Source organism: Telmatherina bonti, assembly GCF_933228915.1.
Source record: "Telmatherina bonti genome assembly, chromosome: 15".
Classification (NCBI taxonomy): Eukaryota; Metazoa; Chordata; class Actinopteri; order Atheriniformes; family Telmatherinidae; genus Telmatherina; species Telmatherina bonti.
Window position 1 is genome coordinate 28,368,382 of NC_136613.1, and position 12,659 is coordinate 28,381,040.

Below are 12,659 nucleotides of genomic sequence, written 5' to 3' on the forward strand. Positions count from 1 at the left end.
GCTGTCTATTCATCGGTGTGTGATGGTGTCATTATTATTTTCAGCATGAATAATAAATTTATGTTTTTATTTACAATACCAGTAAAGTTTGGATGCACTTTCCCATTAATTCCAATGGGTAAGTGTGTAACCTTTTGGCTGGTAGTGTATGTTTTTCATACATCTGTGAATACACCCCCCCCCCCCCCCCAAAAAAAAAGAGGGGTCAACACCCCCTTCCTCTTGTCCTTTCTGTTTTTGACCTCCTTTTCTTTGTCTTTCTCTGTCATCCATTCCAGTCAGGTGTGTCTCATCAGCCACCTTCTAGCCGACTTCCCACCTGCACCACCACTGTCGAGGTAACCATGGCAACCAGTGCTGTTCCAAGTGACAACCTGCCAACATATAAGCTGGTGGTGGTGGGGGATGGTGGTGTTGGGAAAAGTGCTTTAACCATCCAGTTTTTCCAGAAGATCTTTGTACCAGACTACGATCCCACGATAGAAGACTCTTATCTTAAACACACTGAAATAGACGGACAGTGGGCCATACTGGATGGTGAGTAGCAACGGCCTGATTTGTTCTTTGACATTTAGGTCCAGTGGAAGCTGTTTTTCTACACTGGTCCAATAGGACATTGTAATTCTCTTAGAAGATTAAGGACAATTAGAAGAAGGGAGAGGAAATTTTCTATCATTAAATAATTGAATAATTGTATTAGTTTCCATGTAAATTGTCCTCGTACTTATGAAACACAAATAATCAAGGCACAACGGGGTTATTTGTATAGTACATTTCATGTATGAGGCAGTTCAAAGACATTAAAAACATAGCAGTGTGCAAAAGCAACGTTAAAGTGGAATAAACTAAAAGAATATGAGAGATGAAAATAGAAGAATTAAAACTAAAGACCAAAAGAAACGGAAACAGAACAAACTAACAAGGAAAAAGACAATATACTACATGCAGTGAAGTATACGTGATACTATTAGTATTTATATAATTGGTCACTGGTTTATATGATTTTTGTTTGTAATTTTTATGGAAACTATGACATTTTTAAAATGGCATCGGTCAAGAGCTCATGAGAAAGGGAGAAATGTTTTTATTCACTTGTGTGATGAAATTTCAGGTGCTCAGACTAGCGCCGCGTGCAAAAAATACAGATTAAATGCCTCCAAATTGGTAAACATCTGTTTGCAAATAAACGTGATAATGTCTTGGATTTAAAATGTATCCAAAAGCTGAAATGAGAAATGAGAAATAAATAAAAAATGTTTTTACTGCCATCGGTTTGCTACATGAGCATCTGAAATGGAGATGTTGCAACGATATTAAATGACATAAAACAGCTAAATTACCCGTTTAGCCAGTACCAAAGCAAAGCAAAAGATTGTATCTGGGTTAATCTTTTTAATTTACCAGGAAACATTTGTAACTTCTGCAACATTATTGTTTTTTCCACAATCCGCTTCAGGGCCACTTTTTTTCTTTTTTTTTGTTTAATCAGTTCTGCTTTAAGTCTCTGGAGAAAAAAGATGATTTACAGGAAATAATCCTACAAAAAACATGTAAATAACATATATGTATAATTGGGGTGTGTTTGATGAATAAGTCGGAATTGCAGCGATGTTTTTGTGTTTCTGCGTCTACCCAGTGCTGGACACAGCCGGCCAGGAGGAGTTCAGTGCAATGAGGGAGCAGTATATGAGGACAGGAGACGGCTTCCTCATCGTCTTCTCCGTCACAGACAAAGCCAGCTTTGAACATGTTGACCGATTCCATCAACTCATTCTACGGGTCAAAGACAGGTAGGAGGCAGAAGCTTGACCTGGTGATGAAAAGCAGACGGTTATTTGGTTGACATTTAGAGTTCATGAGTTCAGTTTGGTTCATTGATTCAAAGAGTTGATATTTTAGGATTGCTTTGGAAGTAAAATCTTACAAAGCTAAGCGATTCTTTTTGTTTGCAGGAAACTGCTTAAAATCAGCTGCTTAAAACCGAGAGTGTGTGCAGCGTGTTCTGGATGTGCCGCGACCTCCGCAGTTGATCACGATTGTTGTAGTCAATGATGTAGTAAACGCTGGGCACGTTGCGGCGCTTGTTGCATGCTTCCCAGTCGCGGCTTTCCACTAAATGTACGGTCCCGGTCCATTTTTGACTGAGTACCCTTTCAGAACGTCAGTCAGCAGTTCAGATGGAGACAGACAGGAAATCAGACACGGCGTCAGAGTAAAACATCCAATAATTTTCCGAATAAAATCCTCCGTGCAGATTTCTGACATCTGAACTCTGTAAACATTAGGTCATTACTAGCAACACAGGTTCGAGGACCGTCTCTTTGTATTCACTTCCAAAGTGGAGAATCACAAGATTTTATACATATATACATAAAAATCAGCAGATTTGGGAGTAGATGGTGAGTTTAATATACTTATTAACATATATGTGTTTTTTTTTTTCTATGCATATTCAGTAAGGTAAGATGTCTGGGAAGTGCTGTAAAGTGATAATCCAATCAAAAGAACTTGTGACTTTGTGATTTAGCTGATGTAGTTATGCAGACTGCATCGGGGGGGGGGGGGGGGGGGGTTGCTCTGCATCTGATATGCTCCCAGAGTCAATTGACTGCGGTTTAGTTCCAACCTCGGCGGCGCACACGCATCTGGTAGAAATTGGGGTAAGTTGACTGAGGAAGAACTGGTTCTGTTAGATTTAGCACATTTACATTGAGGTGAAGCTGAGTCTCTGTTTACAGCTCATTTATTTACATTACATTACGTAATTATTATTACGAGTCTTCGCTTCCTCTGATACCGGTCTTTTTTAGTAATTTCTAAAGTGAGAACTAAACCTTCCGTTGAGGTCTTACTTCATCAATGCGGCTCTAATCAGTGGAACAGCCTGCCAGTAAACCTCACGCCTGCTGATGTTTTTAATATGTGGCTCATTAGCTTTTAAATAAACTATATTTATGTGTAAGTTTTTATTTATTTATTTTTTTATTTGTATTTTTTTAATTTAGTTAATATTTTTAATCCTAGTATTTCCATTCTTTAGCTTGATCTTTGCTGAGTCAGCAGGTATGGTCCAGTTGGGACTATGATTTTGAGTTTCCCCTTTAAAACCAGAAGCTGTCGTTGGCAACGAAAGATGACTGAAAATATCATACATTATTTGAAATGCCATAAGTCTTCGACTCTTTATGGAAGCTGAAAACTGAAAAGTGCAGTTTTAGGTTAATATGTATCAACCCAAAGCTACTACTCAGCTTTTGATTCATTGAACATTAATGTCATCAATGTAATTACAAAGAGTTACGAGAGTTTAAAGAGCAGATGTTGTTCTCTGTTACTGGCAACAGCATCCAGTTTTAGGCCTGAGGTACACTTACCACTGGCGACATTTACGCATCGTGGCGCCCACGTGTTCTCAGTGTACCTTTGTACGTAGGCTGGGGTCCGTGAAGCAAGGTAACGCGTCACGTGCACGAGGTGCAATATTGGCTTTAAGGTTAGATGCGTTCATGCGAACAAGAGCATGAACATGAGGTTGGAGGTAAACACAATGACGGATAGTTTTGAAGAGCGACTCTCGGACTCTGCAATTAATGGCATTTTATTTGTCCCTGTTGCACAGTGACAAACACGCACGCCTAGTTAGCAGCAGATTGGTAAAGTGTGTTTTTACCGAAATGCCACAGAAGTTAGCAGCAGATTGGTAAAGTGTGTTTTTACCGAAATGCCACAGAAGTTAGCAGCGGATTGACCTTTTCACAATTTCAGATCCCTGTTTTGTTTACTGCCTCCTAGTGGTGGCTTCCAGTATGGAATGTTTTGCCCACAGCATACAGTTGTGCTCGTATGTATTCATCCCCTTTCATTAAAGAAAAGGCTGAATTTACAGCAGTCACTCAAATAACTGGAGACTTAAAAAAAAAAGGAACAATAACTAAAAATTTGCAAAAATATAATTTAGTATTATAAGACGCTGTTTTTCCATTTTATTGAATTGAAGGAAGGAAAAAAAACAAACAACAAACAAATATGGTCTTGAAGAAATAAGAGCACTTTTCTGTTGAACGGTGGGATAAAATACCTGTCAACAGGTGCAGAAGTCTGACTGAGAGGAACAGAAAACACCTGACTGTAGCGGAAACATTAAAGGATTGTTCAACTAAATATTAGTTTGAGTGATGTAATATGTAATAAATGATCTTATTTGTTTGCTTTTTTAAAAAAAATATTTCTATTGAACCAGAATTAGAAAATAATGTAATGATTTTCATTACATTATTATTTATTATTACTTTAGTCAATTTCAGCTTATTTTACTGGCAGCTGTTTTTTTTCCTTCTTTAATGAAAGGGTATGGATAAATATGAGCACAACTGTACATACTGGTTGTTTTCAGCAGGTGTATGAACACACGTATCTGAATGTTGTTGAATTCATACACAGAAAGTATATCCCAGTCACTAAAGGGTGTTTCTGTTGTTTGGGATTATTGTCATAAGAATCCACACGATTTTGCACAACATATGAATTGTTCCGAATACTGCAATCAGTTATGTTGGAGGCATTAAAAGAGAAACATTTGACGACAAAACTGACTGAGATGAAACGAAATGTAATCATGAAGTGAGCAAGTGTTTCCCCACATTTGGTGTTGGTCAAACTGCTACTAATTTTTCAACAAGACTGAAGTGTTGCAGAAATCTGACACCTCGTGCCATTTCTGCAGCACAGACTGCTCTTTCTAGCTGGAAACTTGCTGCTGACATTGCTGTGTGATTGAACAGCTAAGACATACATACATATTTTATTGTTTTTTGATGAAAATCCATTTTCTGTCTCCTGTGATCCTCAGGGAGGCCTTCCCTATGGTGCTGGTTGCAAACAAAGTGGATTTAGTCCATCTGAGGAAAGTCACATCAGACCAGGGCCAGGAGATGGCTGCGAAGCATAGTGTAAGTAATGAATGTTTCCTAAAGGAAAAATCTGCAAATTCAATGTGAATCTTAAATCTGGCTGCATTGCGGTGTGGTGGTTTATCTTGTTGCCTCACAGCAAGAAGGTTCCTGCTTCCTCATATCGTGACTTAAATGATTCAGACATGCATAACATCATGTTAAAGAAAAGCAGGTTAAGCAATAAGTACTTGAACAATGAAAAATTATACATTTGCATTCAAAAGTTTACAGAAATCCGAAGTAATTTCACATGTAAAGGTTATTGTACAGTTAAATATATCATACTCGAAAGCCAAATATCCTTAACTTTTTGGGGGTACTGTAGATGTCAGCTAAATTTGGAGTGTTTTCAAGTATTTCTAAATATTTTCCATTTCCATGCAGGCAGGTTGGCTGTAGCCATGTTCACATACAGTAGAGGTTAAAACTGGATCAGCCATCATGACTAATTCAGTTCAGTTCAATTTGTATAGCACCACTTCACAAAAATGTCATGTCAGGGCACAAAAATGTCATGTCAGGGCACTCTACAGACACATCAGGCTGAACCAATTCACAGCAAATAGCCTAGCCTTGGAAAACCAACATGTTGCATCAAATCTTGACTTCAATCCAATCCCCCATCCTGAGTATGCACAAGGTGACAGTGGGAAGGAAAAACCTCCTTTTAACAAGTAGGAAAAACCTCCCAGCAACTACTGGAGTATTTCCACTGTAGACTAACAAATTAGCATCTCTGCTGTTTTGTGTCGCAAGTAACAGTAAATGATCCTACTCAAACGGGAGGAGAAAGTAGTTGCTGGACTGGCTTCATTGTTTCTAACATAACACCAAAGTAGACTTTAGACGGAATTAACTTTCCTGCAGAAAGCTGCAGCCTCTGTCAGTTTTAAAGTCCTTCTCCATAATAAACTGTCTCCATCTGGTAAATGTTTTACCGATGTACCCTCTTATTGTTCTTTGCTTGGCCATTTTTTCCTCCCTCTCATGGGGCAAAGAGTGTGGATACTCCTCCATTTCAGTGGAAAACAGCAAGTTGAACGATTCAGTCGTCTTTGCTTGTTTTTCCTCATCCACTGACAACACAGGGATTCACAGCTAAAATGTGTAAGGCTAAGAAGTTTGTCCCCTTTCGGCTACACTATTAAAATGTGGTGATGCAACACCTATGTATTTACATTGTATATAAGCTACGAGAACACCTTCATTTGGATGCAACATTGATTACAGTAGACTTATTTGCATTTGTGAAAGTAATACTTGATTTTTGCAAATAAAAAGCCAAATTCGTCACACATTGTACCTTAAAAAAAAAGTCACTAACAGCAATTGAGTGGTTTTCATAAATGTCACATAAAATGTAAACTAAAATGTTTTAAAACGTAAAGCAATATAATTTAAGTAGTTTTTTTTTGGTTCCTTGCTCCTTTAAGAACAAGCTGCCATGACATATGATGCCAGGAAGATCTGACTACTGGTTCCCAGTCTGCAGAGGTCGTGCTGTAAAACTGTCACTTAAAGCTTCCTTTTAAAAGGACAAGTCACATCTGCTGTAACAAAACAAAGTGTTTGGTATGCTGCCAAAAAAACAAAAGCAGCCCACGTACACTTCTCAGCATCAGGAGCTGCTTATTGATCTCTGAACAGTGATTAGCCAATGGGTTGTGATTTAATGCCAGTTTCTGTGGTGTTTCTGTTTTTCTGCCCTAACTCTTTTTTTTAGCTGCAGTAACACTTTAAATTCCAATAATGATGATAATGAAATGCCCATATTTCAGTTTGGGATGTTTCTTCATGTTTCCCCAGATAACTTATATAGAAACCAGTGCCAAGGATCCCCCAATGAATGTGGACAAAGCCTTCCATGAACTGGTTCGAGTTATAAGGTAACTTCCAGTTCACATTTCTTCTGGTTTAAAATGTGAGATGTGGGAGGAAAGTGGGGATAACCATGTGCTGTAATGTGTTAAAATTCAAAAAAGTTAAAATTCAGTCAAGCCATATAATAGGTTGTAATGCTGATGTATCTCTTTTCAGTGTGTATTCAGTATTTTCAGGAGTTGGTGGCATTTTAGAAATATGAACCATTTCCTTTTCTGACATGTAATTACAGAAGATTTTGGTCTATTTGCATATTTTCTGTTTGGTCATGTTCTCTGTTAAAGCTGGGCTAGGTAATCTTCCTCAGAGACATTTTTTTTTAACTCTCGGTGAAGTGGTTCCTCTTCCTGATAGTAGTCAATACATTTTGTAATCATGAACAATAAAAAATATAGTTAGACCCCTCAGTTTACTGTAAATCTGTAAAAACTCTGACCAATCCAAACATTCGGGCCGAATTGAAGTTGTTCATTTCTTATATTTGGTATATAAGAAACGACCTGGTTTGGTTTATTTGCCTCCGCACGCTAAACAGCCGAGAAAGAGAAAATTGTTGGTGGAAAAGGCTGCGAACTGAAAAAAACACTTGGAGAGCCAAGGCTTTTAAAAAAAATTCCTGGATACAAACGGTGATCCGCATCACCACCAAAGTTTAACCTGTTCTTCCTTTTCACATTTCCAACAACCCCTGAAAGTGTTAATAAAATCCATCCATAACATTTTGAGTTATCTTGAACACAAACGGATAAGCACTGGTAAAAACATAACCTCCATGGCGGAGGGAAGAAAAACGCTTCAGATCATGCACAGAGCCAAACCAGAGGGGGAGGAGCCAAGACAGGGTGCTACTTTCACATCTTGCTAGCTCCCCAACATTACCTACCCCAGCTTTAAGTCTTGTCATTCTGAACATTTGGCAACAGGTGTTGTTATAGAGTTTAAGGTTTTAGCTCCTACACAGGCATAGAAAAAACTGGTAATCGGGGTGCCTGTGGTGAATGGCTGTCACTGAGCATGTGCAGACTCAGGAAGAAACAACTTCATCATCAACCCAAAGTGAGAAAGCAGCTGGGTGAATCAACGTTGCCATCTTGTGGTTGTATTGTAGAAACTCACTGAAGAAATGGGATACCAAAATTCTTTATACATCAGTTCAAGCCGTGCCTTAAAGGCAGGGTAGGAGATGTTTTCTAGGAGCATTTTTGACCATATTGCACAAAATTCCCTTCACACCCCAAAAGTAGTCAGTTGCTCTACAACAAGAATAAAAAGAAAAAAAAACTGTGGAACACACAGGACTGAAAAAACATCATCCAATCGTTTTAACCGGCCCGTTTTCAACCATTGCATGATGATATGTCTATCATCATGTCTATGTCAACGCAGCAACAGCCAGGGCTCAGCCATCTATGGGTCATCCTCCTCTAAATGTAAGGCTGCAAATTAGTCTGCGTCTTCATAAATAAAGTTATTTTTGGTGGATTATCCACAGTGTTGGTAAAGTATGCCATTTGTCAAAAATAAGCTTCTCTCATTGAGATATTGCCAAATTAGGATTCATGTGGCGCAAGAGACTGGTAACTTTGTTGTTAATGCATTAAAAATAACACTTTAATTCCACAGATTAATCTTTAATTTTGATAACCTGTTTAAAAATTCTATTTTTTTCTATAAAAGTAGGATTTATTTTACAGAGATATGGCCCTATGACTTTCATTTGGGACCATTGGGACTCCCCAGTTTCATAAAACCCATACATCTTTCACCCAATCGTGTAAATTTAGTTATAAAGTGAGTGGGTGTGTTGGTGAGAGAGAAAGAGAGAGACTGGTTGATGAGAAGCAGCAGATCAGAGCAACTGGAGGAAAAGTGGGTAGTTTATTTAGATTATTATAATATCAGACACTTACTTAGTGTAAATAAGCTGTGGTAATTATACACACCATGACCTATAAACCGTAACATTTTACAGTTTTGGCGAGACTCCCAGAGGACAAAATCAGAGTGTAATAACAAATTAATAAGCTCCCTCGTGAGGCTCATATCTTAGGTGCACGTTCAAACCAGTACAGCAAAATGAAGGGAAAATACTTTATTTGGTGACCCACATGATATTTCCCACAACCCACTTCAGGATGAATGTCATATTATGCCAAAATACCGTGCACGCATTTGTGCACCCTCAGGAACAAGCATGACATGTTTCTGTGCTTCAGAGGCAAGAAGTGTAAAGGAGGAGGTTCAGACTTTAAAATGGTGTATTTTCACAATGTAGCTTGATTAAACTGGTTTTCCAGGATCTCCTACCCAACTTTTAATCTTCTGTGCAAAAAATCCCAGAATGGTTTTTACGTATCAACATCTTTTCATTTGTTAATCTGCATCCATTCCTGCATGTCAGACCTACAACACAAGGTTGCAGTTCCTCATCACAACACTTTAACACTATGTCATACTAAAAATACCAAGCGATGCAGAAAAAGCGTGACTCGGCCCTGCTCTTCTTGCAGGCACATTTTAAAGTGTGCAGAAGAATTGGGTTCTGATTTGGGTGCGACACCAAACTAAACAGCTACTGGTTGTAACTTTAGCCAAACTGGCAGGTCAGACGATAACTTATAGTTGCCTCTGGTGTGTTCACGTGAATGTGTGTGTGATAGGAGTTATTCAGTGCTAGCTAGGAAGTGCTGCATGTGAGAGCATGAATGTGTGAACTGAAGGTGTTATGAGTGGGGAAAGGCGAGAAAAGGCTTTGCAGCACATTTCCCACTCTGACACCAGCTTGGACCATTTTTTTGTTTTAGTGTTGGATATTTGCTCTTAACTCTCATACTGGCTCCACTGAAGGTTTTTCTCTTTCACCTCCTGCAGACAACAGGTTCCAGAGCGAAACCAGAAGAAGAAAAAGAAGATGAAATGGAGAGCAGAGCGTTCCACAGGTTCTCACAGGTTCCACTGCAGCATCTTGTGACCTCCTGTGTCCTCTTTATCTTTTATCACTTACACTCTCATACCAACATGCACATCAACACACTTTTGGATGTCAGGGATCTCCCCAGCAGTGATTACACTGCTGGAGCACAAACAGGAAAGGGAGGGGAAGATGGTCACTGATGGTCTCTGCAGATCAACTAAAGGTAAATCTGAATCTGGAACGTGGGACTGGTGTCCCCTCAGCCTCTCATAATGCCTTGGAAATGAGCGCTGTGCCCTCTTATTTACTTTTCCCCTCCTCCCTGCCCTCCTTCTCTGTATTCAGTCTTGAACTGTGTAGTTATCAAACTGATTCTCAAAGCTAAGTGTATTTTTTTAACTTTAATATGAAATGCAGCACATGATGATACACTTTGGGAAAAGTACAGAGGTGAGAACACTTCTGACGTCTTGAGAAAGCACAGGAACAGGCTCAGAGTGGCTCCTTGTGTTTGCACACATCTTGCTTTTCTTCCCTTTCCTACCGTCGCAGTCCTGCTCGGGGAAGAAAAGCCCCTGCAAACTCCCCGGAGGAGCTTTCTGTATATTCCTACATGGCAGAGTGGACATCATGAGGGAGTCGGGTGAATACGAGATCGACGATTTTACTGGTGTTAGTGGTCTATGAGTTAAGTACGATGAGTGCAGCATGTTCTGGATGATCATGCTTTGGTTTGGAAATGTTTGGAGGTGGTGGTAGAAAGTAGAGGAAATGTGCTGAACAGGTGTGGACTGTGGCCATATCAGATGTTTCAGAGTTTAAATATTCATATAACTAGACAGATTTAATGGGATTTATTCTAACACGGACCAGGTTTACGTAGTCCAGATTCCTATCCCATATGGACAACACGCAGGAGCCACTTTAGTTGTGCTTTTAAGCATTTGAGAATTCATGGTTTGAAAGACTTTAGTAATCCAGTCTGTGATCCTCGGTCTGTAGACCAGTACTGTATGCCCATTTACATTCTTGATGATTTTTCCCTTAAATTTACAAACTTACCTTTTTTTTTTTTTTTTTTTTCCCTTTTTTATTTTGTATCTCAGAGTATAATTCATATATTTGTGATATATAAAGTATCTAATTATAAATACAGGTGGCAATGTAGACAAATTGACTGCTGTTTCACAAAGTATCTTTTTTTGGAAGAAGAATAAAATGGAATCGATGAGGGACGATGAGAGCTCCTTGCTTCTGAGCCGAAACGGGCCGGAGAAGCTGATTTGCACTGGCCACTAACCAAAATAATGTGATGTCACTTTATTTTCAATCTAGGGGCTTTTCTGACTCCCACCACCGTATTCAGGACTGTCTTATAAGAAGTATCCTGCTCAGTAAAGGACAGTGAAATACTGTCGCCCTGGGAGTACACGTCAGTGTTACAAAGGCTGCCTGAAGCAGGTGGCGTGACGCTCCGCGGGCTCGAAGCCATGTTAGTTGTAGGAGAAACCTCAATCGAAGCAACAACGCAGAGCGCCTCCCTGTTTTGTTGTGGTGAGGTGGATGGGAATGTACAATTTAATAACCTATGAAATGGCTTGTACTGTTATATCAGACTAAAGTTTTTGGTGGACAACTTTCTTGTCTGGATGTGTCACCGACTTCTGGAGAAATACATTTTTGCACTTTTAATACAATTTCTGACTTTCCTATAGGCATGTTGCTTTCTTTTCAAACGTATAAGTGAGCTGAAAGGTGCAGAGAAATGATCTGAATGTAAATCTAATAAAAACAAACCGTGGATTTGGAGTTGTAGCGATATGTGCCTGTGTATGCCTGTTGCCCTGGTGATGATTGTAACACATGAAATGATTTGGGATTTGATCATTAAAGTCTTAGAAGACAAGTTGCATCTAACGGGTGGACGCAGAGAAAAGCCTCAAAAGAACGCTTGTTGACCAACGAAGCGCCAGACGGAGGGGAGAAGGAAAAAACTGAATGCATTTAATGAAAAATTTGCATCATGTGTGTTTGATACCATTTTTGTATGATCAGTATGTTTCTTTCAGTGTTTTTTTTTTTTTTTTTTTTTTTCTTTTAAAACAACTGAATAATTTATTACTGTCCATGTTACCTCAGTGTGTTTCAAGACTTAAAAATCAACATATAAAATAATTATATATCCAATTATTTGACCCTGGATTATGTGAGCCAAATTAAACTCTTCTCTGGAGAGTTTTATTATTATTATCGTTATTATTATTATTGCTATTATTATTTTCTAAGTCATGTAATTGATTGAAGTTGTGCACATCTTGAAATTTTGTCAGTGTGTGAAGGGCCGTGTAAACTTTGAATTATTAAAATAAAAAAATAAAAAAACTTTTCAGACCAGTTGTGTATTGTGATTTGGAAGATCTGTTGTTTTCTAACTGGCTGTGTCAAACTGTGGCCTTTTTATTCAGCCTTAGAGATCAATAAGATTTTTAATTAAAAAAAAAAAAGAAAAGTGACTTTACACATTATGGCTGCTTGTAAACTTGATAACAGGATTCTCTTTGCCGAATGAGCCGCGATCAAAGCCGTGTTAAACGGCCTCTGTGAGCATGTGCATGTGTGTTTCCACAGTCAACCTGCTGATTCAGCAGAAACTCCCCTCATTAATCTTCAGAGCCATCATGGCTCCATTGAGTTCAGCTCTGCAAGAATGCTGAAAGCTCCATTTTTGCCTCATTGATTTCATGCCCTGGGGAAGCTGGGCCAACCAGCACACAGAGCAGCTACTGCACCTCTAATTGATTTAATTTTTATGTTCTTGTCGGAGGGAGATTAGTAAGCAGGGGGGGTTTGACGTAAACTGAGAGCTACAAGATGGGGATTAGTGTAATAAGGGAGGAAAGATCATTTCTGAT

The 12,659-nt window shown here is 38.9% G+C and overlaps 1 protein-coding gene and 1 long non-coding RNA gene across 2 annotated transcripts in view; one reads left to right on the forward strand and one right to left on the reverse strand.

Annotated features, from left to right (window-relative positions):
* mrasa (muscle RAS oncogene homolog a) overlaps positions 1-12,015 on the forward strand; it is a 26,431-nt gene extending 14,416 nt beyond the window's left edge. Inside the window, exons 2-6 of the mRNA XM_079253994.1 lie at positions 279-537; positions 1,637-1,790; positions 4,850-4,949; positions 6,759-6,838; positions 9,705-12,015. Of these exons, the coding sequence (XP_079110120.1) occupies positions 345-537; positions 1,637-1,790; positions 4,850-4,949; positions 6,759-6,838; positions 9,705-9,804 (627 nt within the window). The 5' untranslated portion in view covers positions 279-344 and the 3' untranslated portion in view covers positions 9,805-12,015. The remainder of the gene's footprint in view (positions 1-278; positions 538-1,636; positions 1,791-4,849; positions 4,950-6,758; positions 6,839-9,704) is intronic.
* Positions 1,719-7,809, reverse strand: LOC306766316. The gene is made up of 3 exons (XR_013771592.1): positions 7,717-7,809; positions 4,797-4,935; positions 1,719-1,810 (listed from the first exon to the last, which is right to left on the reverse strand). It is a non-coding gene; the product is annotated as an uncharacterized lncRNA (long non-coding RNA).
* Positions 12,016-12,659: the final 644 nt, after the last annotated feature.